General features: G+C 46.6%; 1 protein-coding gene across 1 annotated transcript in view; it reads left to right on the top strand.

Moving 5' to 3' along the window:
* The first annotated feature begins 351 nt into the window (after positions 1–351).
* LOC142290890 (interferon-induced GTP-binding protein Mx2-like) overlaps positions 352–23,422 on the top strand; it is a 30,797-nt gene continuing 7,726 nt past the window's right edge. Inside the window, exons 1-10 of the mRNA XM_075334957.1 lie at positions 352–670; positions 761–798; positions 3,567–3,762; positions 5,101–5,238; positions 6,191–6,345; positions 6,566–6,704; positions 8,850–9,048; positions 9,216–9,294; positions 13,277–13,399; positions 13,518–13,659. Of these exons, the coding sequence (XP_075191072.1) occupies positions 355–670; positions 761–798; positions 3,567–3,762; positions 5,101–5,238; positions 6,191–6,345; positions 6,566–6,704; positions 8,850–9,048; positions 9,216–9,294; positions 13,277–13,399; positions 13,518–13,659 (1,525 nt within the window). The 5' untranslated portion in view covers positions 352–354. The remainder of the gene's footprint in view (positions 671–760; positions 799–3,566; positions 3,763–5,100; positions 5,239–6,190; positions 6,346–6,565; positions 6,705–8,849; positions 9,049–9,215; positions 9,295–13,276; positions 13,400–13,517; positions 13,660–23,422) is intronic.

Below are 23,422 nucleotides of genomic sequence, written 5' to 3'. Positions count from 1 at the left end.
CATAGCACACGATTTTCCACTATCACTGCACAAATAGGATATGTAGTCAAGTTTTATTAGGTAATTTGTGATTTATCTTATGAAGAATAGACCCTAGTGACATGGCGGTCTCCTGCCGGACCTTTGGGTCCGACTATTATGTAAGGGCCAGGTGATCCCGGTTACTCTGAATGACGAGTATTAAACCTTGTGTAGGGCCAAATGGCCAACCACAAAAATATCTCCAAACTTTAGATTTGGTTAATACAAGCCACAATGAAGAGAAATGTCAACATTTTGGACCTTTAGCAATTACAGAAGGTGTTTTCTTTTTGTGATCCAATCTCTTATTTTATGTTTTTATTAGACGACACAATGCAGACTAATGAAAATGGATCTGTCTTTACGTTCAGTTCCCCGAGCTCCTTTGGTTCGATACCTGCAACTCAACCTATAGTTAGCTCACTAGTTTCGCAACTGAAATCAGAGGTGCCAGCTCCATCATTTTCATTCTATAGCACAACACCAGCTTATCAGCCATCCACCGGTCTGATGTCTTCGCCACAGACAACATCTCCTTCACCACCTGCAAGCCAAAACAGAAGCACTCCAGCCCCGGTAGCTATCATACCAATGGAAGAGTTACCACCAGCTGCCGAGAGGACGTCACAGGAGCCGGTAGCTAATGGAGGTAGATTTCTTTTTAGATGACTCAGATTTATTATTTTTGTTGCTTATAGACTACATGTTAATGGATTTTGAACTTTATATGCTTTTCTAGGCTCCTCTTCTGAGATATCTGTATCTGAAGGTGTAATGGTAAGTATATATCTTCATCCATTATATAGTCATTAGTGATGAGCGAGCATGAAAATGTTCGAGCTCGTTGCTTGACGCTGGGACTGGCTTGACTCGATTAACGAGTGTAATGGAAGTCAATGCTACTCGAGCATTTTTCCAGAAGACCTTTCCAAGAGGGAAGGAGTGGGCTGGAAAATGACTGAAATGGAATAGAAACAGCAGGGTGAAGAAGCCTGGACTCCCAGGTCGCTGCTGTGAACTAAATAAATAAATAAATAATTAATTTAAAAAAAAAACAAAAACATATGTGGGAGGGTCTTCCCCATTTTTTATAAGGAGCAAAGGTAAAGCAGACAGCTGGAGGCTGATATCAGGCTGGGAATGTCCATGGAAATTGTCCCTTTCCTAGCCTAAAAATACCATCTCATAGCTGCCCCAGAAGTGGTGCATCTATTAGGTACACCAAATCTGGCGCATTGCCCGGCTTTTTCCGGTTTCCCTGATGCAGTGGAAATCGAGGTAATACTTTTGTAGGTTGATGTCAGCTGTGAATTGTCAGCTGGCATCAAGCCCAGTGGTTAGTAATGGAGAGGCTTCTGTTAGACACCCCCATTACTAACTCAGTAAGTAAAAAGAGCAAGGAACACACATACAAAAAATATTTTATTTTAAAAAACACTCACCAGCTCTTGCCCTGGTTCACCAATTTATTGAAAACAAAACAAAAAAAACATGCAGATCTAAAGTAGTCCATAAATGGGAACCTGAAAGACATAAAAAAGAGAGTGCTAAAGAAATAAAAACAAGATACTGTCCCTTTTTCACCAATTTATTATTAAAAAAAAAAATCACCGCAGCTCCAGCGTAGTTGTGTTGCTAGTCACTATTTACAGATAGTATAGATGGAAGAATAGTGAGGAAAGCTGGGGTCTGGTAACAGGAGGACACGTATGATCGCAATGAGTAAACAGAAAAGTAGTCAGGTCAGAATCTGAGGGTCAGAAGTCCAGGAGAGCACATAATAGGTTCAGGGAGAAAACAGAGACGTGGTCAGGTAACGGTCTGAGGTCCAAAGGCAGGAGGTCACAACACGAACAGGGAGCGGGCAGAGAGAAGTCAAATAACAGTTCGGGGTCAGCAAACAAAGATCAGAACACTAGCAGAGATACAAGCCAACAGCACAACTGCAGGACCAGAAAATACAACTAGCAAGGTTCTGGGCGAGCATGCTCAGTAAAGAAGCCTGAACAATTAACAGGAAGGTAAAACACCTGAGTAATCAGCACCAACATGGAATCCTTTGCTGTCAATTAACCTGCTAGCTTAGTAGCTCAGGAAGGTGCCGCAGAGCATCTCCTGGTCTTCAAGATGCTCTGCACAGAGGAATCATGACAGTAGTCAATGGTGTTTCCACGATGTCCACCAATTCTGTAGTACAACAGCTATGGAGCCTAGTTCTGACAACGACGCTTCATAAGTGACTCCCGGTCAGGCTGTGCTCTGCACATTCACCGGGTATCGCATAGTGAAGCCTGACCAAGAGTGAACTATGAAGCATTGTTCATGTATAAGACCCAATCATGCAATGCAGCTGGCCAATCACGGTAATACCAGTAGCCAACATGGCTACGGTATATGGCAGGGAATCCCCGCATGTTGATTGGCTGTCTAACAGCCACAAACATGCAGGGCGAAGCCTTGAGAATGGCGCTCAAGCACCCACAATACTCGGCCGAGTAACGAGCATCTTGAGCACCCCGATACTCAACCATCGATCAGTGCCAAGTATGCTCAGTCATCACTAATAGTGATCAATATTACAGTGCTTGTGACAAAATTATAGCTACTTGCCCCCCAAGTGTCTTGAATTCAGCTAAATTGAACCCTAATCCCCTCTTAACTTTGATCAAAGTCTCGGAAAGTGGCAGTAATTACAACATATATATCCTTTGATAGGAGAGATATAGTCAGTGCTGTATTATTCACTAATTAGAGGGAGGTGATGGTGGAGTAATGCCATGCCAACAACCATTCTGCCTGGGCTCGAGTTTTCATATTCCGGAGTGGGGCATCCAAGTCAATCTTTGCTTCGTGTGAAGGAATGTCGAGCTCCTGCGTAACAAGCAAGTGTTATCTTGTCAACACTTGGGTTGAAAAGAGAATATGGCAGAACTTTGTGTGTGGGCACCATACATAGGGTATGTGACTGGCATATGGTGACAAACTTTTTGGCTGACTCTTTAGCAGGCATTTGGTAAAGTACATGTATTTGGCACTGAACTTGGGAGTCCTGTGGCTGGTGCTGTGTTCTGGGGAATGTGGTTGTGTTGGTACCAGCTTCTCAGGATACTACCATCAAATCATATATACCAACTGCTCCAAAGTAAAATATAATGGGTCTTATTTTGGGGGCGTTTTTAGACAGATTGAGGGTGGAACGTGAAATGTCTTTTGGATTCACAATCAAATTTTGCAAGATACTGTATATGCCAGGGAAAGTGTCTGATCTGTCGAAAAGATGAGACTTGGGACATTCTAGGTGCAGGGGTTCAGTCACATCGGGGCCCTAAAATATAGGGAATGAGGGGCTCAAAAGTTCTGATTGGACCAATAATACTAAAGTCCCAATATAGTTGGGCAGTGTTGAAGATCTTCCATTGGAGCCGTTGAGCTTCAAGTTGCACCACCGAATTGTAGGTCCTGCATAGGAATGTAATTCCATAAATTTCACAGATTTGTCTCCGCTAACTTCCTATTTTTTATTTCTTTTTTTTTTTTTATTAAAGGCCCAACCTGACAACGTCCTAGGACAACAGTATGAATCCAAAATCCGTCCGTGTATTGACCTTATTGATTCCCTGAGGACTTTGGGAGTGGAGAAGGATCTGGCATTACCAGTGATCGCTGTGATCGGTGATCAGAGCTCTGGGAAAAGTTCAGTTCTGGAAGCTCTGTCTGGAGTCAATCTTCCCAGAGGCAGCGGTAAGAACGGGTCACAGTATTATGGTTTGGTCATATGATACCTACTGTACTGTATATATCTAAATAAGGTCTAACATTACGTGACCAAATCCTATCAATTTCTGACCAAAAGCAAGGAATGGAAGGAAAAGCTGGCAACAGCTATTGTACTACCGAATTCAAGGATGAAGCATGTATTTGATGATACTTTTATTTATCTGTGGCAGTTTGGAGACTGTCAAAAGTGAACTTGGGGAAAGAAAGTCGACTTGATATCTTCAAATATATTGGCTCAAATCAAAAACCTTGGTGAAAACCTGAAGTCTTAACTTATGAATTATCCAGAATAGTAATAAGAAAAATGTGAAATATTTTTTGGTAATTCTAAAGGCTAAAATTGTCCCAGGTCTTAAACGTTCCCCCAGGCAATGACGGAACAATGTTGTCATACGGAGGTTTGCTCAAAACTCACCGAGTGTCTTGGCGGCATCAGACACTGTTCACACTACAGATTCTGACACTCCATGGTATGGTTTCTTTGGTGTTTTTGAGTTACACAGGCAGGCTTGGGCATCAATCAGCTGTGTGCTCATTAATGGCCAGGCTAGCAAGAGTGAACCTCTGCTAGTCTGCTGGCTACCTCTGGGATCACATGTTGTTGGAAGCCTTCACATTAACTCCTTGCCTTTTTAAGATGGTGGATTCGGTTTTCCCATGCCGACTCTAGTTTTATGCTGGGTTGGTCTGTGCGCTGTTGTGTTCTAGTCCTGCTGGAGATTATATTGTGTGGTACTTGGAGTTGTTGTGTAATTCTCTCGTCATTTTGTTGTTTCCTCCCTGCTCCTATTTCCTTGTGTGAGGGTGCTGTAAGATATAATTTTGGTTTCCCCTGTTTCTCTATCTCTGTTGGTTTTATCACACTACAGTCCCGGCCCTCCCCTTGTGTAGGGGGGAGGTGGGTATAAGGTCAGGCCTGGTCAAGAGCAGGGTCAGGTAAGTGACATCCTCACCTTCAGAGGTAACTTTGAGATAAGGGATAGCTTGGGCCCCCCTAGCCTGAGGACCAGTCTAGAAGCCCCTGATCATCGTGACAAATGTCCTTTTACAAAAAAAAAAAACATTAGACAGGTCACATATTTTCCTTAACCGTGCAAAAGATGACCTCATACCCCCCTAACCTATGGTGAAAATGTGATATTGTAGTAATGTTGATCACGCTCTTTGAGGCCTATATGGGTACCACTGCCCAAAACATGGCTCTGTGCATCACGGATCTTGACGTGACGAAAAACAGTGAAAAATAACTGTAAGAACAATTTTATGTTATATTTACTCCATTATATCTGATATTTCACACAGGCATTGTGACAAGGTGCCCTCTTGTACTCAAGTTGAAAAAATCCAAAAAGGGTTCTCCGTGGAAAGGCAAAATAAGCTATCGAGAGCAGAATGAGGGCCTAAAAAATCCAGGGGATGTGGAGAAGGAGATCCGAAAAGGTAATAATGTAATGACATGTATGAAATGTGCTTATATTTATCTGACAGACTTGGGGGGGGGGGGGCGACAATCACACCTGAAACCTGGATCCTGATGGTGCGCAAAGACCTTTCGTACAATAGATCTGCTTACTAGGTACTTACAGCTCACACCCAACATTTACCGGCAGTCCTTTGGGCAAATGTCATATACAGATCATGGCATTTGCAGATACCCCTGTCAGAGGCCTCTCATCCACCCAAATCAAATGTCTACTTTCCAGATGAGGACCAAATACCCTGAAACTCGTGTCTGGTTTGGCTTCTTATCCTAAGTCATGTGGCAAGGCTCGTTAAAGGGTCAATATTGACTTTTTAGGTTGCTATCCCCAATAGGTGGCATCTGTGATGTAGGCCTCTACCTCTCTGAAAAGGATACTTGGATATTTAACTCCCCAAGGAGCATTGCATGGCCTACAAGTCTCCTTAGTCTCTACAAGGATTGATGTTACCTCTTAGACCTCCTTTATATATCACTATATTATAATTCAAATATCCAACATGGATGAGAATACTTGATATTTTATAAATGGCACAAAGCTGGGATCATACCACCAAAAAAACCAAATCTCTTGTTTACAAGAACATAGACCTAAGTCCCCAACATTAACATTCCAACCTTTTGCTTATTTCCAAGCTACAATACATAAATTCAGTATTAACACATCTAGGTCCACGGACAAACTGGGACCTTAGGGGATAAATTCTATCTATGCTGAAACAAACAACGACATCTAGAGGCCGTACAACTCAACTTTATAAATTGCTCTTGCCAGAATGGAATTTCGACAACGTGACCACTGCTCTCAAGAGATGGACAGATCTTCCATCTCTAGATATATCCACTTTACTAAGGTCACATCTTACTTTCTCTGTTATTTTTGATGTCTTACGAGATAATATTCTCTTCTAGCCCAAAACTTTATGGCCGGTAATGGAAAAGGAGTCAGCCAAGAGCTCATTACCCTTGATATAGAGTCTCCAAATGTCCCAGACCTGACACTTCTCGATCTTCCTGGAATAACAAGAGTTGCCGTAGCCGACCAACCTCAAGACATTGGACTACAGGTAAGCAGAGTGACCTCAGGTACTAATGCTTTGGGGAAATATTTCAAAATTTCTCACACTTTCAATATGTCCCTTTAGGTCTGTAACCCAGATGAGAGTTTTACCTACTGACATTCATCAAGACAAAAGTGTCTATACTGTGCCCCAAACTAATATTGACTTTTGTAACGTTGATCTATGCATACTAATCTAAGAATCTCCACATTTCACATTTTCACAGATCAAGAAGATGATTAAGAAGTACATAGAAAGGCAGGAGACCATCAATTTGGCTGTGGTTCCTAGCAATGTGGACATTGCCACCACTGAAGCTCTCGAAATGGCGCGACAGGTGGATCCTAAGGGAGAGCGGACGCTGGGTAATTACATTATAAGCTGTAGTCATCTTACTGCCGGAGTACAATGCTAGTACTACTGAAAAGTATAAGTAAACCTTAAGTGGCTCAACATGAAATACGCAAAACGAGACTCTTCAGGACAAATTGGAATATTGAAATTTTGTAGAGCAGAGTCCATTAATGGTGTTGAAGGAGTTTACAGCTTTAATTCCAGGGCTTAAATTTGAGAAAGTTCTTCCATGACTAAACTTTTAACTTTAGGATGTGAGTTCTGTGTGTTTCTCCCAGTAATATAGGCTGGATGTGAGCTCTGTGTGTCTCTCCCAGTAATATAGGCTGGATGTGAGCTCTGTGTGTCTCTCCCAGTAATATAGGCTGGATGTGAGCTTTGTGTGTTTCTCCCAGTAATATAGGCTGGATGTGAGCTCTGTGTGTCTCTCCTAGTAATATAGGCTGGATGTGAGCTTTGTGTGTTTCTCCCAGTAATATAGGCTGGATGTGAGGTCTGTGTGTCTCTCCCAGTAATATAGGCTGGATGTGAGCTTTGTGTGTCTCTCCAGTAATATAGGCTGGATGTGAGGTCTGTGTGTCTCTCCCAGTAATATAGGCCGGATGTGAGCTCTGTGTGTCTCTCCTAGTAATATAGGCTGGATGTGAGCTTTGTGTGTCTCTCCCAGTAATATAGGCTGGATGTGAGGTCTGTGTGTCTCTCACAGTAATATAGGCTGGATGTGAGGTCTGTGTGTCTCTCCCAGTAATATAGGCTGGATATGAGCTATGTGTGTCTCTCCAGTAATATAGGCTTGATGTGAGGTCTGTGTGTCTCTCCCAGTAATATAGGCTGGATGTGAGCTCTGTGTATCTCTCCCAGTAATATAGCCTGGATGTGAGCTCTGTGTCTCTCCCAGTAATATAGGCTGGATGTGAGCTCTGTGTATCTCTCCCAGTAATATAGCCTGGATGTGAGCTCTGTGTCTCTCCCAGTAATATAGGCTGGACGTGAGGTCTGTGTATCTCTCCCAGTAATATAGGTTGGATGTGAGGTCTTTGTGTCTCTCCCAGTAATATAGGCTGGATGTGCGTTCTGTGTGTCTCTCCAGTAATATAGGCTTGATGTGAGCTCTGTGTGTCTCTCCCAGTAATATAGGCTGGATGTGAGGTCTGTGTGTCTCTCCCAATAATATAGGCTGGATGTGAGCTCTGTGTGTCTCTCCCAGTAATATAGGCTGGATGTGAGGTCTGTGTGTCTCTCCCAGTAATATAGGCTGGATGTGAGCTCTGTGTGTCTCTCCCAATAATATAGGCTGGATGTGAGGTCTGAGTGTTTCTCCCAGTAATATAGGCTGGATGTGAGCTCTGTGTGTGTCTCTCCCAGTAATATAGGCTGGATGTGAGCTCAGTGTGTCTCTCTCAGTAATATAGGCTGGATGTGAGCTCTGTGTGTCTCTCCCAGTAATATAGGCTGGATGTGAGCTCTGTGTGTCTCTCCCAGTAATATAGGTTGGATGTGAGGTCTTTGTGTCTCTTCCAGTAATATAGGCTGGATGTGAGATCTGTGTGTCTCTCCCAGTAATACAGGCTGGATATGAGGCCTGTGTCTATCCCAGTAATATAGGCTGGATGTGAGCTCTGTGTGTGTCTCTCCCAGTAATATAGGCTGGATGTGAGCTCAGTGTGTCTCTCCCAGTAATATAGGCTGGATGTGAGGTCTGTGTGTCTCCCCCAGTAATATAGGCTGGATGTGAGCTCTGTGTGTCTCTCCCAGTAATATAGGCTGGATGTGAGCTCTGTGTGTCTCTCCCAGTAATATAGGTTGGATGTGAGGTCTTTGTGTCTCTGCCAGTAATATAGGCTGGATGTGAGCTCTGTGTGTCTCTCCCAGTAATATCCATCATTTATTTCCTTTTCATGTGCTTTCTCCAGAAGTGCTTATATTCTCTGCCCTCCCTGAGACTGTACATGCTTTCTCCCCTCTACACAATGTGTAAATCTGTGTTTAACCACTTCCTTCTGCTATCAATAACACTGAGAGAGGGAAGAAGGGGAGAAGAGAGAGAGACACTAGAACAAGAGCAGGAGTTCTTGTGGATTTGGGTTGGTTTTTTTTGCAGTGCTGTAGTTACTATATAGATAACACATGTTTATCAAATCTGATTTTATTCCTAGGGATCCTGACTAAACCAGATTTAGTTGACAAAGGATCTGAACAAGAAGTCGTAAGTGTCGTCCGAAATCTGGTGTACAAGCTTAAGAAGGGCTACATGATAGTCAAGTGTCGGGGGCAGAGCGAGATCCAGAACAACACCTCCCTGGAGACCGCCCTCCAAAATGAGCAAACCTTCTTCGAGGATCATGAACATTTTGGGTAAAATGCAAATATACTATCTCTATCCGTAATGAGGGATTAGGAGATGGGCTCCATTAGGAGAACTTATAGGTGCGGAATAATGGGGGATTACAGAATTTAAATAGTTGCACCCAAAGGCCCCTTTGCCATATTAGAATAATATAGTTTTTTGTGTATTTTTTTAGGGTTCTTCTAGAGGAGCGACGCGCTACTGTTTCCTTGCTGGCAGAAAAACTTACTGTTGAACTTGTGGAACATATTTCAGTAAGTCTGCTCTATTAGAATAAGTTATACATGTCTAACAGGTGGGTGTGCCACGCCACCATAGGGAGCAATCGAGGGACTGTGTGTTATCAGAAGCATTGTATAGGCTTTAACTAGTTAGTAAAAGTACTTGCTCTTCTATACCTGAGCAGAAGCTACTAGAGTCTCGGGACGGGAAGGTCACGTGCCGGACCAGGAAGGTGACTGATGCGAGGTGAGTATCTGTAGGGATCCTCCTCCTGTGAGAAGGTGCAAGGAGCACCAAGAGCAAATGGAGTACTCTATAAATAGTAGTGTCATAAGTTATGGATCACACTGGTTAATATGGTGTCCCCATTTCATAACCATGAAATGAAATGCATACACACTGCAAAGTAAGACTTGGAAGTGGTCAGGAGGACACTTGAGCAGGGTCATGGCTTTAGCAAGTGCAAAAACCTGAAGTGGTGAGGAGCTGTGGATGCCATCAGCTGAGAGATGGTTCATGGGCTCCCGCCAGGCAGCTGCACTCAGTCCTGCAAATCAATTTGTACCATTTCAAGCCTGGACAACTTTATATAGGTGGTTGCTGCATCTGCTACACAATTTGAGGCCTAGGCAGGTTATGTTGTAGGGGAGAGTTACATATTTTAGTATTTTGGAGGCACATAAGTTTAGCCAACATCCCAAAACCTTCTTTGAGCACAGCCACACCATCAGTCTTCAGCTAAAGACTTGTGAAATTGCAACAGTTTTTTTCCTCTTCAATAGAAAGTGCCTGCTAAATTAAAGAGTATCTGCCAAGTATTATACCTCTTAAGAGACTATAACTATAAAGTTTGTACCACTATGGGGGGCAGTAACTGATATTTATTTTCTTACTGAGAAGCACAGAACATACTTTTTGACTGCACTTGCATGAGCAGCAGCTGTAACCTGATCCCTCAGTGAAGCTCCAGGGGCAGCAGCTGTACCCTGATCCCTCAGTGAAGCTCCAGGGGCAGCAGCTGTACCCTGATCCCTCAGTGAAGCTCCAGGGGCAGCAGCTGTAACCTGATCCCTCCAGTGAAGCTCCAGGGGCAGCAGCTGTAACCTGATCCCTCCAGTGAAGCTCCAGGGGCAGCAGCTGTAACCTGATCCCTCCAGTGAAGCTCCAGGGACAGCAGCTGTAACCTGATCCCTCAGTGAAGCTCCAGGGGCAGCAGCTGTAACCTGATCCCTCAGTGAAGCTCTAGGGGCAGCAGCTGTAACCTGATCCCTCAGTGAAGCTCCAGGGGTAGTAGCTGTAACCTGATCCATCAGTGAAGCTCCAGGGGTAGCAGCTGTAACCTGATGCCTCAGTGAAGCTCCAGGGGCAGTAGCTTCTGGACAACAGCTGTAACCTGATCCCTCAGTGAAGCTCCAGGGGCAGCAGCTGTAACCTGATCCCTCAGTGAAGCTCCAGGGGCAGCAGCTGTAACCTGATCTCTCAGTGAAGCTCCAGGGGCAGCAGCTGTAACCTGATCCCTCAGTGAAGCTCCAGGGGCAGCAGCTGTAACCTGATCCCTCAGTGAAGCTCCAGGGGTAGCAGCTGTAACCTGATGCCTCAGTGAAGCTCCAGGGGCAGTAGCTTCTGGACAACAGCTGTAACCTGATCCCTCAGTGACGTTCCAGAACAGCAGCTGTAACCTGATCTCTCAGTGAAGTTCCAGGGGCAGCAGCTGTAACTTGATCTCTCAGTAATGTTCTGGGACAGCAGCTGTAACCTGATCTTTTAGGAAAGTTGCGGGACAGCAGCTGTAACCTGATCTCTCAGTGAAGTTCCTGGGACAGCAGCTGTAACCTGATCCCTCAGTGAAGTTTCAGGACAGCAGCTGTAATCTGATCTTTCGTTGAAGGTCTGGGACAGCAGCCGTAACCTGCCATAAGAATAGAAGGATGACAGCATCCCACTGGGTGAAATTCATTCCATATTTATTCCATTGGATGAACAAACAGCAACGTTTCGACCGGTTTAGTCTTTTTCAAGCATGAAATAAATATGGAACAAATTTCACTCAGTGGGACGCTGTCATCCTTTTTTTTTCTTATGGTATGTTATATCAAGTAATCCCTTGCTTTTGAACGTACGTCCCTATACAGCTGATTGTGTGTTGAATACAAAGGCAGTTTATTGTTTTGACCAGGGTGCTGTGGACCCTGTTTTCTTCAGCAGCTGTAACCTGATCTCCCAATGAAGTTCCAGGGGCAGCAGCTGTAACTTGATCTCTCAGTGAAGTTGCAGAACAGCAGTTGTAACCTGATCTCTCAGGGAAGTTCCAGGGGCAGCAGCTGTAACTTGATCTCTCAGTGAAGTTGCAGAACAGCAGTTGTAACTTGATCTCTCAGTGAAATTCCAGTGACAGCAGCTGTAACCTGATCTCAATGAAGTTCTAGTAACAGCAGCTGTAACCTGATCTCTCAGTGATGTTCTGGACAGCAGCCGTAACCTGATCTCTCAGTGAAATTCCAGTGACAGCAGCTGTAACTTGATCTCAGTGAAGTTCTAGTAACAGCAGCTGTAACCTGATCTCTCAGTGATGTTCTGGACAGCAACTGTAACCTAACCTCTCAGTGAAGTTCCGAGACAGCAGCCGTAACCTGATCTCTCAGTGAAGTTCCAGAACAGCAGCTGTAACCTGATCTCTGTGAAGTTCCAGGACAGTAGCTGTAACCTGATCTCAGTGAAGTTCCAGGACACAGATATAATCTGATCTCTCAGTAAAGCTCCAGTACAGCAGCTGTAACCTGGTCTCTCAATGAAGTCGCAGAACAGCAGCTGTAACCTGATCTCTCAGTGATGTTCTGGGACAGCAGCTGTAACCTGATCTCTCAGTGAAGTTCCAGGGGCAGCTGTAACCTGATCTCTCAGTGATGTTCTGGGACAGCAGCTGTAACCTGATCTCTCAGTGAAGTTCCAGGGGCAGCTGTAACCTGATCTCTGTGACGTTTCGGGACAGCAGCTGTAACCTGATCTCTCAGTGACGTTTCGGGAGAGCAGCTGTAACCTGATCTCTCAGTGACGTTTTGGGACAGCAGCTGTAACCTGATCTCTCAGTGAAGTTCCAGGGGCAGCAGCTGTAACCTGATCTCTGTGACGTTTCGGGACAGCAGCTGTAACCTGATCTCTCAGTGAAGTTCCGGGACAGCAGCTGTAACCTGATCTCTCAGTGACGTTCTGGGACAGCAGCTGTAACCTGATCTATCAGTGATGTTCTGGGACAGCAGCTGTAACCTGATCTCTCAGTGAAGTTCCAGGGGCAGCAGCTGTAACCTGATCTCTCAGTGAAGTTCCGGGACAGAAGCTGTAACCTGATCTCTCCGTGACGTTTCGGGACAGCAGCTGTAACCTGATCTCTCAGTGACGTTTCGGGACAGAAGCTGTAACCTGATCTCTCCGTGACGTTTCGGGACAGCAGCTGTAACCTGATCTCTCAGTGACGTTTCGGGACAGAAGCTGTAACCTGATCTCTCCGTGACGTTTCGGGACAGCAGCTGTAACCTGATCTCTCAGTGAAGGTGTTATCTCTTATCTGGTTCATTTGTACAGATTTTATCAAGTGATCTGAGGAACTGTTCTGTAATAAAACATATCACAAACTTTATTTTTTATGTACTATTAAAAGTTGCTTATAGTTGTAAGTGTAGTTAAGAAAATGAATTAATAGATGATCATAAATAATATCATTAACCCTTTCACAATCCTAAACCATCAGACATAATACAAATTATTAGTGAGTCAGATCACGAGGGATATTAAACTTTGACTCATAAACACTTTGTAGGACCATGAATACTATCAGAAATTCCTTCACCATCATGGACCATGAGATATACCACTGGACCAAAAGGTGCTCAGGAGCTTAGACGCTAGTGAGAGCATTTTAGTAATATTCTCATATATAAATATGGGATCTAGTGCATGTAGAGGTTTGGCCCAGGGTGTATGAGGGACATTTTTCATTCATTTCTTTGTATGTTTTAGAGAAGCATCCCAAATCTGGAGAACCAGATCAAAACCAAACTTCAAAAGGCAGAGGTGAAAGTGGAGATGATCGGCGCCGGCGTCCCGGAGTCGGAGTCAGACAAGCTGCTATTTCTCATAGATGTAAGATCCGATCATCTCAATGTAGATGTCCTCCATGTGTCCATACAGATATATATTCTATATACTCCGGCTCTCACTGATGATTTACTATTATATTCCATTCCTGATCTCTCCACAGAGAATCAAACGTTTTGTGGATGAAATCACTCAGATCTCGCAAGGAGAAGAAGAGGTCTTAGAGGGGAATGAGAAACTTTTCACCACCATTCGAAAATTATTCTTTAAATGGGAAACCAAACTGAAGGAATCCGCGGATGAATGTAAGTATAGATCATGAAATGTACAGCCGTACAGCAAGGCCGTGTATAGGAGAAGGAAAGGAACAGACGCTATGAGCATGGACCTTTCAGCTGTCTAAAGTGGCCAGATCTTGAAATTGTGGCTAGGGACCTCAGTAAAAGTTTTTATTTTTTTCTTATTTCTCTTCTGTGCTGCAGAGATTTTAGTTTAAGATTCTTCCTTTGGGGCATGGATTTTATCCCCTGTACAACATTGACCAATCACAAGCTGGAAGTGTCATGTACAGGAGAGAAGGACACACCCCCAGAAGGTCAGAAGAACATGCCTTCTCCTGTGAGCCCTGCTGTTGTGAACACATTTGGACTGGGTTCTGGTTTGGGACTCCCTCTTGTGGCCAGTGCTGGTAGTAGAGTTGGTCTGCTTAACAGAAGCCAGACAGCTAATGGTGATTGGGAATCAGGTTGTTCATACTGGGCCTATATAACTGAGTAGTTTTCTTTTGGTCTGGGCCGGTGATCAATGTTGCTTCCTGTGGTGCTGTGGACATTCTGAAGCCTGCCCTATCTTCTGTTTCTACCTGAACTCCTAACAGATAAGTTTGGTCTTGCACCTCTGCTTTGTTTCTATTTTCCTGTTGTTTAATTTGGAGGTACTAAGGCTTTTTACCTGATTTTGCTTGTGGAGTTCTGGGTAGAGTTGGATCATTCCCTGCTGGGAATGTCTGTGTACCTTGCTCCATATTCTGCAATGTATTTGTGTTTTGTCATGCTTGGTATTAATTTTAGTCCTTCCTCTATATTAGTGTTTTGCTTGGATCCCAGTAACACCAGAGTACTGATATAGTGGGGGAGAGGCCATGTGGTCTCAGCTTTTTTCCTATCAGGTGTGTTAGTCTTTTCTAGGGTATTGCGTGGCTGCAGACAGTGCTCTTTTCTGTCCCTTCCTATATAGATAGTTTGGGCCTCATCTTTGCTGAATCTGTTTTCTACCTGTGTACTGTGTTTCATCTTGTCTCCCCAGTTTTATATGTTTGGGGGCTATCTATATCTTTGGGGGACTGCTCCGAGGCAGATCAGCTTTTCGTGTTTTTCTCCCTTAAGGAATAATTAGCTCTCCAGCTGTGTCGAGGCGACTAGGTCATCGTAGGCACGTCCCACGGCTACTTCTAGTTGTGTTTTCAGTGTGAGGTCTGTAGTCGGCTGAGATCCCAACCACTCTGGTGACACTCTGGATTTCCTAGTTTTTACCTTTTTTGATTCTCCTCGGTCACTGAATCATAACACCCTGCTCTCAGCCCTTTACCTACTTTGTGACAAAATTATTTTTTTGCCATTTTTGCTCTTTTGTTTTTTGCTCCCCTACTTTCAAGAGCCATAACGGTTTTATTTTTCTGTCGATATAGCGGTATGAGAGTTGTTTTTTTGTGGGACAAGATGCAGTTTTGAATGACACCATTTGTTTTACCATATCATGTTCTGAAAAACAAGAAAAAATTTCCAAGTGGGGTAAAATTGAGAAAAAATGCAATTCCACCATTGTTTTTTTGGTTTTGTTTTTACAGCTTTTATTTTTCAGCAAAAATGACCATGTAGCATGATGATCCTCCTTATACCATATACTGTAATACCAAAGTATTGCAGTATCTTAGACAAATCACAGTCTCCTTTGAAGCTCAGCCTATAGTGCAGTTTCAGAGGAGGACCAAGATGACTGCGACAAGGGCCTTCAGCAAGTTCTCACCTACCATGATAACCCATCAGTCCCAAACAACCGCAATCGCGTCACGGCAGTGGTTGGTGTTTTTAAGTGCTACTGTTAGTAATTGAAAGCTGCATTTAATTAGTTAAAAAGCAGTGAAAACATCTAGCGCCAATTGCTGCTGTTACACTGATGTTATGCCGACTTTTAAAGCCAGCATCTGCCCTGTATGGAGTGGCCCAGCTCTTAGGGTATGTGCGCACTAGGCGTTTTTTTCACGCTGCGTTTTTATGTGCGTTTTTGTCTCAAAAAACGCATCCGCGGCTAAAAAACGCGACAAACGCATGCGTTTTTGCCGCGATTTGGTGCGTTTTTTGCTGCGTTTTTGCTCACTGCGTTTTTAATCAGTGCACAATGCCATTAAAGATTGTTAATGAAAAAAAAAAAAAAAGGTCTGATGTCATTTCCTTCTTCAAAATGTTCATTGTATGCAGGAGAGCAGACAGCAGCTGCAGAACTACAAGGCTCAGCATCCTCCATTCACTAGTGTATGCAGGAGAGCAGACAGCAGCTGCAGAACTACAAGGCTCAGCATCCTCCATCCAGGACTGTATGCAGTTTTTTGCCCAAAAAGAAAAAAAAAATGACATGGGCTTCGCCATATTTTTGTATGCTAGCCGGGTACAGCAGGCAGGTACGGGCTGCCCCCAACCCCCAGCTGCCTATTTGTACCCGGCTGGGAACCAAAAATATAGAGAAGCCCTTTTTTTTTAATTATTTTATGAATTTCATGAAATAATTAAAAAAAAAAAATGACGTGAGCTTCGCCTAATTTTCTTCGGCGCTCTATTGGGAGACCCAGACGATTGGGTGTATAGCACTGCCTCCGGAGGCCACACAAAGCAATTACACTAAAAAGTGTAAGGCCCCTCCCCTTCTGGCTATACACCCCCAGTGGGATCACTGGCTCACCAGTTTTCTGCTTTGTGCGAAGGAGGTCAGACATCCACGCATAGCTCCACTGTTTGTAGTCAGCAGTAACTGCTGGCTCTATCGGATGGAAGAAAAGAGGGCCCATATAGGGCCCCCAGCATGCTCCCTTCTCACCCGCGGTTGGTGCTTGTAAGGTTGAGGTACCTATTGCTGGTACGGAGGCTGGAGCCCACATGCTGTTTTCCTTCCACATCCCCTGGAGGGCTCTGTGGAAGTGGGATCTTGCCGGCCCCCAAGCCCTGGGGCCGGGCTCCATCCACAGACCCATAGAACCTGCTGGATGTGGAGCGGGAGTGCCGTTCAGGGACAAGGCCCTGCAACTTTCAGGTACTCTGTGTCCCCGGCAGGCACGGACACTCTCAGGGCTTGCTGAGCGTTGTAGTGCGCCGGGGACAGTGGCGCTGTACGCTGGGGGTTAGGTCACTGCAGCTTTGCTGAGTGACGTTGTGTATTGGGAACTACTGCGCCGACCGCTCCTGGAGCGGCGGCGCAGCTGCGACTTGTGGTGCGCCGGGGGCTTTGCGCCGACCGCGCTTTTACGGCGGCGGCGCTTCTAACTTTAGCCCCCGGCTTCTGCGGCCTAGCGCCGCTTCGTTCCCGCCCCCACCCTGTCAATCAGGGTAGGGGAGAGACGCTGCTCAATAGGCAGCGCCGAGGGCTGGAGCTTTATTTACATGCTCCAGCCCTCTCACTAGGCACAAGGGGAAGCAGACTTCCCGCTCTTCGTCGGTGTACGCCCAGGGCCCGCCCCCCCTCTCCACAGGGACGCCGGCAGCCATTACACATGCGGTCTGGCTGGGGAAAGGCAGCAGGCTCTGGGAGACCCAGACTAGAGGGATTTCTGGCGACCACACACCGCTCCTAAGCGGGCGGTAAGCTGCACAGTAGTGCTGGCCCCACTAGTGCCTCAGTGATATATAGTGTACTTTTGTCTTGGTACCATATATATATATATATATATATATATATATATATATATATATATATATATATATATATATATATATATATATATATATATATAGTTGCACTGTAGGTCGCTTCTTGGCTGGACACCCTGTACTGCTCTGAGGAGGCAGCAACATGTCATCCGCAAAACGCAAGGCTGCCAAGGCACGGGCTGTGTGCACTGTTTGTACTGCATGTGGGGCTGATCTACCGGCAGGCTCCAATGATTCACATTGTGTGCAATGTTCAGTCCCAGTGGCACTTCGTCAGCCAGAGCCTATTGTGGTGGTAGCCCAGGCAGAGATGCCTGTGAACCCTGCCCCGGTGATGGGGACAGACTTTGCAGTGTTTGCTGATAAAATGTCTGAGGCTATGACAAAAATCCTGGAGACCTTGCAGGCCAGGCCAGTTCCTCAGACCATGGACACTGCTGTGGCTATGCTCTCTGGTCCCCCTCAGTTGGAACTAATCCGTACTTCAAGGGGGTCTCAAGCATCACAAGCTGAAGTCTCTGACTCAGATGACAGTCCCAGGCAGCCTAAGCGAGCTCGCTGGGAAAGACCCTCCACGTCATCACACTGCTCAGGGTCTCAGCGAGAAGAATCTCTCTGTGATGAGACTGAGGACGGTGATCAGGATTCTAATCCTGAGGCCCCTCTCAATCTGGATGCCCCTGAGGGTGACGCCATGGTTAATGACCTTATATCGGCAATTAATAGACTGTTGGATATTTCTCCCCCAGCTCCTTCAGCAGAGGAGGCAGCTGCACAGCAGGAGAAGTTCCATTTCCTGTATCCCAAGCGTAAATTAAGTGCTTTTTTGGACCACTCTGACTTCAGAGAATCAATCCAGAAGCACGACGCTCATCCAGACAAGCGTTTCTCTAAACGTTCTAAGGATACCCGTTATCCTTTTCCCTCTGAAGTAGCCAAACGCTGGACCCAGTGCCCAAAGGTGGATCCCCCAATTTCCAAGCTTGCGGCTAGATCCATAGTCGCAGTAGAGGATGGCGCTTCACTTAAAGATGCCAACGACAGACAGATGGACCTTTGGTTGAAATCTGTCTATGAAGCTATCGGCGCGTCGTTTGCTCCAGCATTCGCGGCCGTGTGGGCACTCCAAGCTATTTCAGCTGGTTTAGCACAGGTGGATGCTATCATACATCCAGCAGTGCCACAGGTGGCGTCCCTAACTTCGCAAATGTCTGCGTTTGCGACTTATGCTATCAATGCTGTCCTAGAATCTACGAGCCGTACCTCTATGGCGGCCGTCAATTCTGTGGTTTTGCGCAGAGCCTTATGGTTAAAGGACTGGAAAGCAGATGCTGGTTCCAAAAAATGCTTAACCAGCTTGCCATTATCTAGAGACAGACTGTTTGGTGAGCCATTGGCTGAAATCATAAAACAGTCCAAGGGTAAGGACTCTTCCTTACCACAGCCCAGAGCAAGTAAACCTCAACAGAAAAAGTGGCAGTTGAGGTTTCGGTCCTTTCGAGGCTCGGGCAAGCCCCAATTCTCCTCGTCCAAAGGGACTCAGAAAGGACAAGGGAGCTCAGATTCCTGGCGGGCTCACTCACGCCCCAGGAAAGCAAATGGAGGAACCGCTTCCAAGGCGGCTACCTCATGACTTTCGGCCTCCTCCCTCCGCATCCTCGGTCGGTGGCAGGCTCTCCCGCTTTTGCGACATTTGGCTGTCTCAGGTCAAAGACCGGTGGGTAACAGACATTTTGTCTCGCGGGTACAGAATCGAGTTCAGTTCTCGGCCTCCACTTCGGTTCTTCAGAACCTCCCCACACCCCAACCGAGCAGATGCCCTGCTGCAGGCGGTGGACTCTCTAAGAGCAGAAGGAGTCGTGATCCCTGTCCCCCCTCTAGAACGGGGGCGAGGATTTTACTCCAATCTCTTGTGGTTCCAAAAAAGGACGGCTCCTTCCGTCCTGTTCTGGACCTAAAACTGCTCAACAAGCATGTGAACGCCAGGCGGTTCCGGATGGAATCCCTCCGCTCAGTCATTGCCTCAATGTCTCAAGGAGATTTCCTAGCATCAATAGACATCAAAGATGCTTATCTCCACGTGCCGATTGCTACGGAACACCAACGCTTTCTGCGCTTCGTGATAGGAGACGAACATCTTCAGTTCGTGGCTCTGCCATTTGGTCTGGCGACAGCCCCCCGGGTGTTCACCAAGATCATGGCGGCAGTGGTAGCAGTCTTGCACTCTCACGGACACTCTGTGATCCCTTACTTGGACGATCTACTGGTCAAGGCACCCTCTCAGGAGGCATGCCAACTCAGCCTGAATTTTGCACTGGAGACTCTCCAGGCGTTCGGGTGGATCATCAACTTCCCAAAGTCAAATCTGTCACCGACCCAATCACTAACGTATCTTGGCATGGAGTTTCATACTCTCTCAGCGATAGTGAAGCTTCCGCTGAGCAAGCAGCGGTCACTACAGACAGGGGTGCAGGCTCTCCTTCAAAGTCAGTCGCACTCCTTAAGACGCCTCATGCACTTCCTCGGGAAGATGGTGGCGGCAATAGAGGCGGTTCCGTTTGCGCAGTTTCATCTGCGTCCACTTCAATGGGACATTCTCCGCCAATGGGACGGGAAGTCGACATCCCTGGACAGGAAAGTCTCCCTTTCCCAGACGGCCAAGGACTCTCTGCAGTGGTGGCTCCTGTCCACCTCATTATCACAGGGAAGATCCTTCCTACCACCGTCCTGGGCGGTGGTCACGACAGACGCGAGTCTGTCAGGGTGGGGAGCAGTGTTTCTCCACCACAGGGCTCAGGGTACGTGGACTCAGCAGGAGTCCACCCTTCAGATCAATGTTCTGGAAATCAGAGCAGTGTTTCTTGCCCTACTAGCCTTCCAGCAGTGGCTGGAAGGGAAGCAGATCCGAATTCAATCGGACAACTCCACAGCGGTGGCATACATCAATCACCAAGGAGGGACTCGCAGTCGGCAAGCCTTCCAGGAAGTCCGGCGCATTATGATGTGGGTGGAAGCCACGGCCTCCACCATATCCGCAGTTCACATCCCCGGCGTAGAAAACTGGGAAGCAGACTTCCTCAGTCGCCAGGGCATGGACGCAGGGGAATGGTCCCTTCACCCGGACGTGTTTCAGGAAATCTGTCGCCGATGGGGAAGGCCGGACGTCGACCTAATGGCGTCCCGGCACAACAACAAGGTCCCAACATTCATGGCACGGTCTCGCGATCAAAGAGCTCTAGCAGCAGACGCCCTAGTGCAAGATTGGTCGCAGTTCCGGCTCCCTTATGTGTTTCCACCTCTGGCACTCTTGCCCAGAGTGCTACGCAAGATCAGATCCGACTGCAGCCGCGTCATACTCGTCGCTCCAGACTGGCCGAGGAGGGCGTGGTATCCGGATCTGTGGCATCTCACGGTCGGCCAACCGTGGGCACTACCAGACCGACCAGACTTACTGTCCCAAGGGCCGTTTTTCCATCGGAATTCTGCGGTCCTCAACCTGACTGCGTGGCCATTGAGTCCTGGATCCTAGCGTCTTCAGGCTTATCCCAAGGGGTCGTTGCCACCATGAGACAGGCTAGGAAGCCCACGTCTGCTAAGATCTACCACAGAACGTGGAGGATATTCTTATCCTGGTGCTCTGCTCAGAGAGTGTCTCCCTGGCCATTTGCATTACCTACCCTTCTTTCTTTCCTCCAATCTGGGTTAGAAAAAGGTTTGTCGCTCGGCTCCCTTAAAGGGCAAGTCTCGGCGCTATCCGTCTTTTTTCAGAAGCGTCTAGCACGACTTTCTAAGGTGCGCACGTTCCTACAGGGGGTTTGCCATATAGTTCCCCCGTACAAGCGGCCGTTAGATCCATGGGATCTGAACAGGGTACTAGTTGCCCTCCAGAAGCCGCCCTTCGAGCCTCTGAAGGAGGTTTCACTTTCTAGACTTTCACAGAAAGTGGCTTTTCTGGTAGCGATCACATCTCTTCGGAGAGTGTCTGAGCTAGCAGCGTTGTCTTCCAAGGCTCCCTTCCTGGTCTTCCACCAGGACAAGGTAGTGCTGCGCCCCATTCAGGAGTTTCTCCCGAAGGTGGTATCCTCTTTTCATCTTAATCAGGATATCTTTTTGCCTTCGTTTTGTCCTCATGCAGTTCATCGGTATGAGAAGGATTTACATTTGTTAGATCTGGTGAGAGCACTCAGAATCTACATTTCCCGCACAGCGCCCCTGCGCCGTTCGGATGCACTCTTTGTCCTTGTCGCTGGTAAGCGCAAAGGGTCGCAGGCTTCTAAGGCCACCCTGGCTCGATGGATCAAAGAACCAATTCTTGAAGCCTACCGTTGTGCGGGGCTTCAGGTTCCATCAGGGCTGAAGGCCCATTCTACCAGAGCCGTGGGTGCATCCTGGGCATTGCGACACCAGGCTACGGCTCAACAGGTGTGCCAGGCAGCTACCTGGTCGAGTCTGCACACTTTCACCAAACATTATCAGGTGCATACCTATGCTTCGGCGGACGCCAGCCTAGGTAGAAGAGTCCAGCAGGCGGCAGTTGCCTCCCCGTAGGGGAGGGCTGTCTTGCAGCTCTAACATGAGGTATTTCTTTACCCACCCAGGGACAGCTTTTGGACGTCCCAATCGTCTGGGTCTCCCAATAGAGCGCCGAAGAAGAAGGGAATTTTGTTACTTACCGTAAATTCCTTTTCTTCTAGCTCTTATTGGGAGACCCAGCACCCGCCCTGTTGTCCTTCGGGATTTTTGGTTTGTTTGCGGGTACACATGTTGTTCATGTTGAACGGTTTTCAGTTCTCCGATGTTACTCGGAGTGAATTTGTTTAAACCAGTTATTGGCTTTCCTCCTTCTTGCTTTTGCACTAAAACTGGTGAGCCAGTGATCCCACTGGGGGTGTATAGCCAGAAGGGGAGGGGCCTTACACTTTTTAGTGTAATTGCTTTGTGTGGCCTCCGGAGGCAGTGCTATACACCCAATCGTCTGGGTCTCCCAATAAGAGCTAGAAGAAAAGGAATTTACGGTAAGTAACAAAATTCCCTTCTTTGAGTCCAGCCGGGTACAACTAGGCAGCTGGGGATTGGAATCCACAGTGAAGGGTGCCCAAGCTTTCTGGGCACCCCCACTGCGAATTGCAGTCCGCAGCCACCCCAGAAAATGGCGCTTTCATAGAAGCGCCATCTTCTGGCGCTGTATCCAACTCTTCCAGCTGCCCTGATGCCGGGTGGCTAGCTGGGTAATAATGGAGTTAGTGTAGCAACAAGTGAACAAGTCCTGCACCGCCTGCCCTCAGATTACCTCCAAGTTCAGTGGCTCACGTGCTGATGACTGCCATGTAGCGCTGGTTTGCAGGCGCAGCATGCTGGTCGGTATTGAGCAGCTAGGAGATCCAACAACAGGAAGATGAAAAATCGACCGCAAACAGCTGCTATGCCAAACAATTTCTTTTTTATTCAAGCGTTCTTTTCATCGGTGCAGATAAAAATGCGGGAGGTGACTAGGATGCGAGTCCCTCCAAAGGACGACGGCCGTTTCGTCTGTAAGCCAGACTTCTACGGGTCCAGACCCGTAGAAGTCTGGCTTACAGACGAAACGGCCGTCGTCCTTTGGAGGGACTCGCATCCTAGTCACCTCCCGCATTTTTATCTGCACCGATGAAAAGAACGCTTGAATAAAAAATAAATTGTTTGGCATAGCAGCTGTTTGCGGTCGATTTTTCATCTTCCTGTTGTTGAATAATGGAGTTAGGGCTAGCTGTATATTATCAGCTAGCCCTAAGCCCGAAATTCATGGTGTCACGCCAATATTAGGCATGGCCACCATGAATTTCTAGTAATGATAAAAAAAAAAAACACAGCACACAGAAAAATATTTTTATTAGAAATAAAACACAACACAATTAGTGACTCCATCTTTATTGCAATAAAGAACCCCCCTCCGCAGTAATCCTGGGTCAAGGGTCCCGCGCCGTCCAATCCGGATCCAATATCATCTGATCGGTTGCTGGAAGGCAAAGCGATCAGATGATGTGTCAGGTTAAAGGACGTGAATCACACGACACAGCAGCTGATTGTATAAAAGCTGATTATACAATCAGCTGATGCATCAGTAGAAAAAAAAAATAACACTCACTTATGTGCTTTGCTGATTACCGGCAGC

The sequence above is a fragment of the Anomaloglossus baeobatrachus genome, chromosome 2, assembly GCF_048569485.1.
Source record: "Anomaloglossus baeobatrachus isolate aAnoBae1 chromosome 2, aAnoBae1.hap1, whole genome shotgun sequence".
NCBI lineage: Eukaryota > Metazoa > Chordata > Amphibia > Anura > Aromobatidae > Anomaloglossus > Anomaloglossus baeobatrachus.
This window is presented reverse-complemented; position numbering and strand designations above follow the sequence as displayed.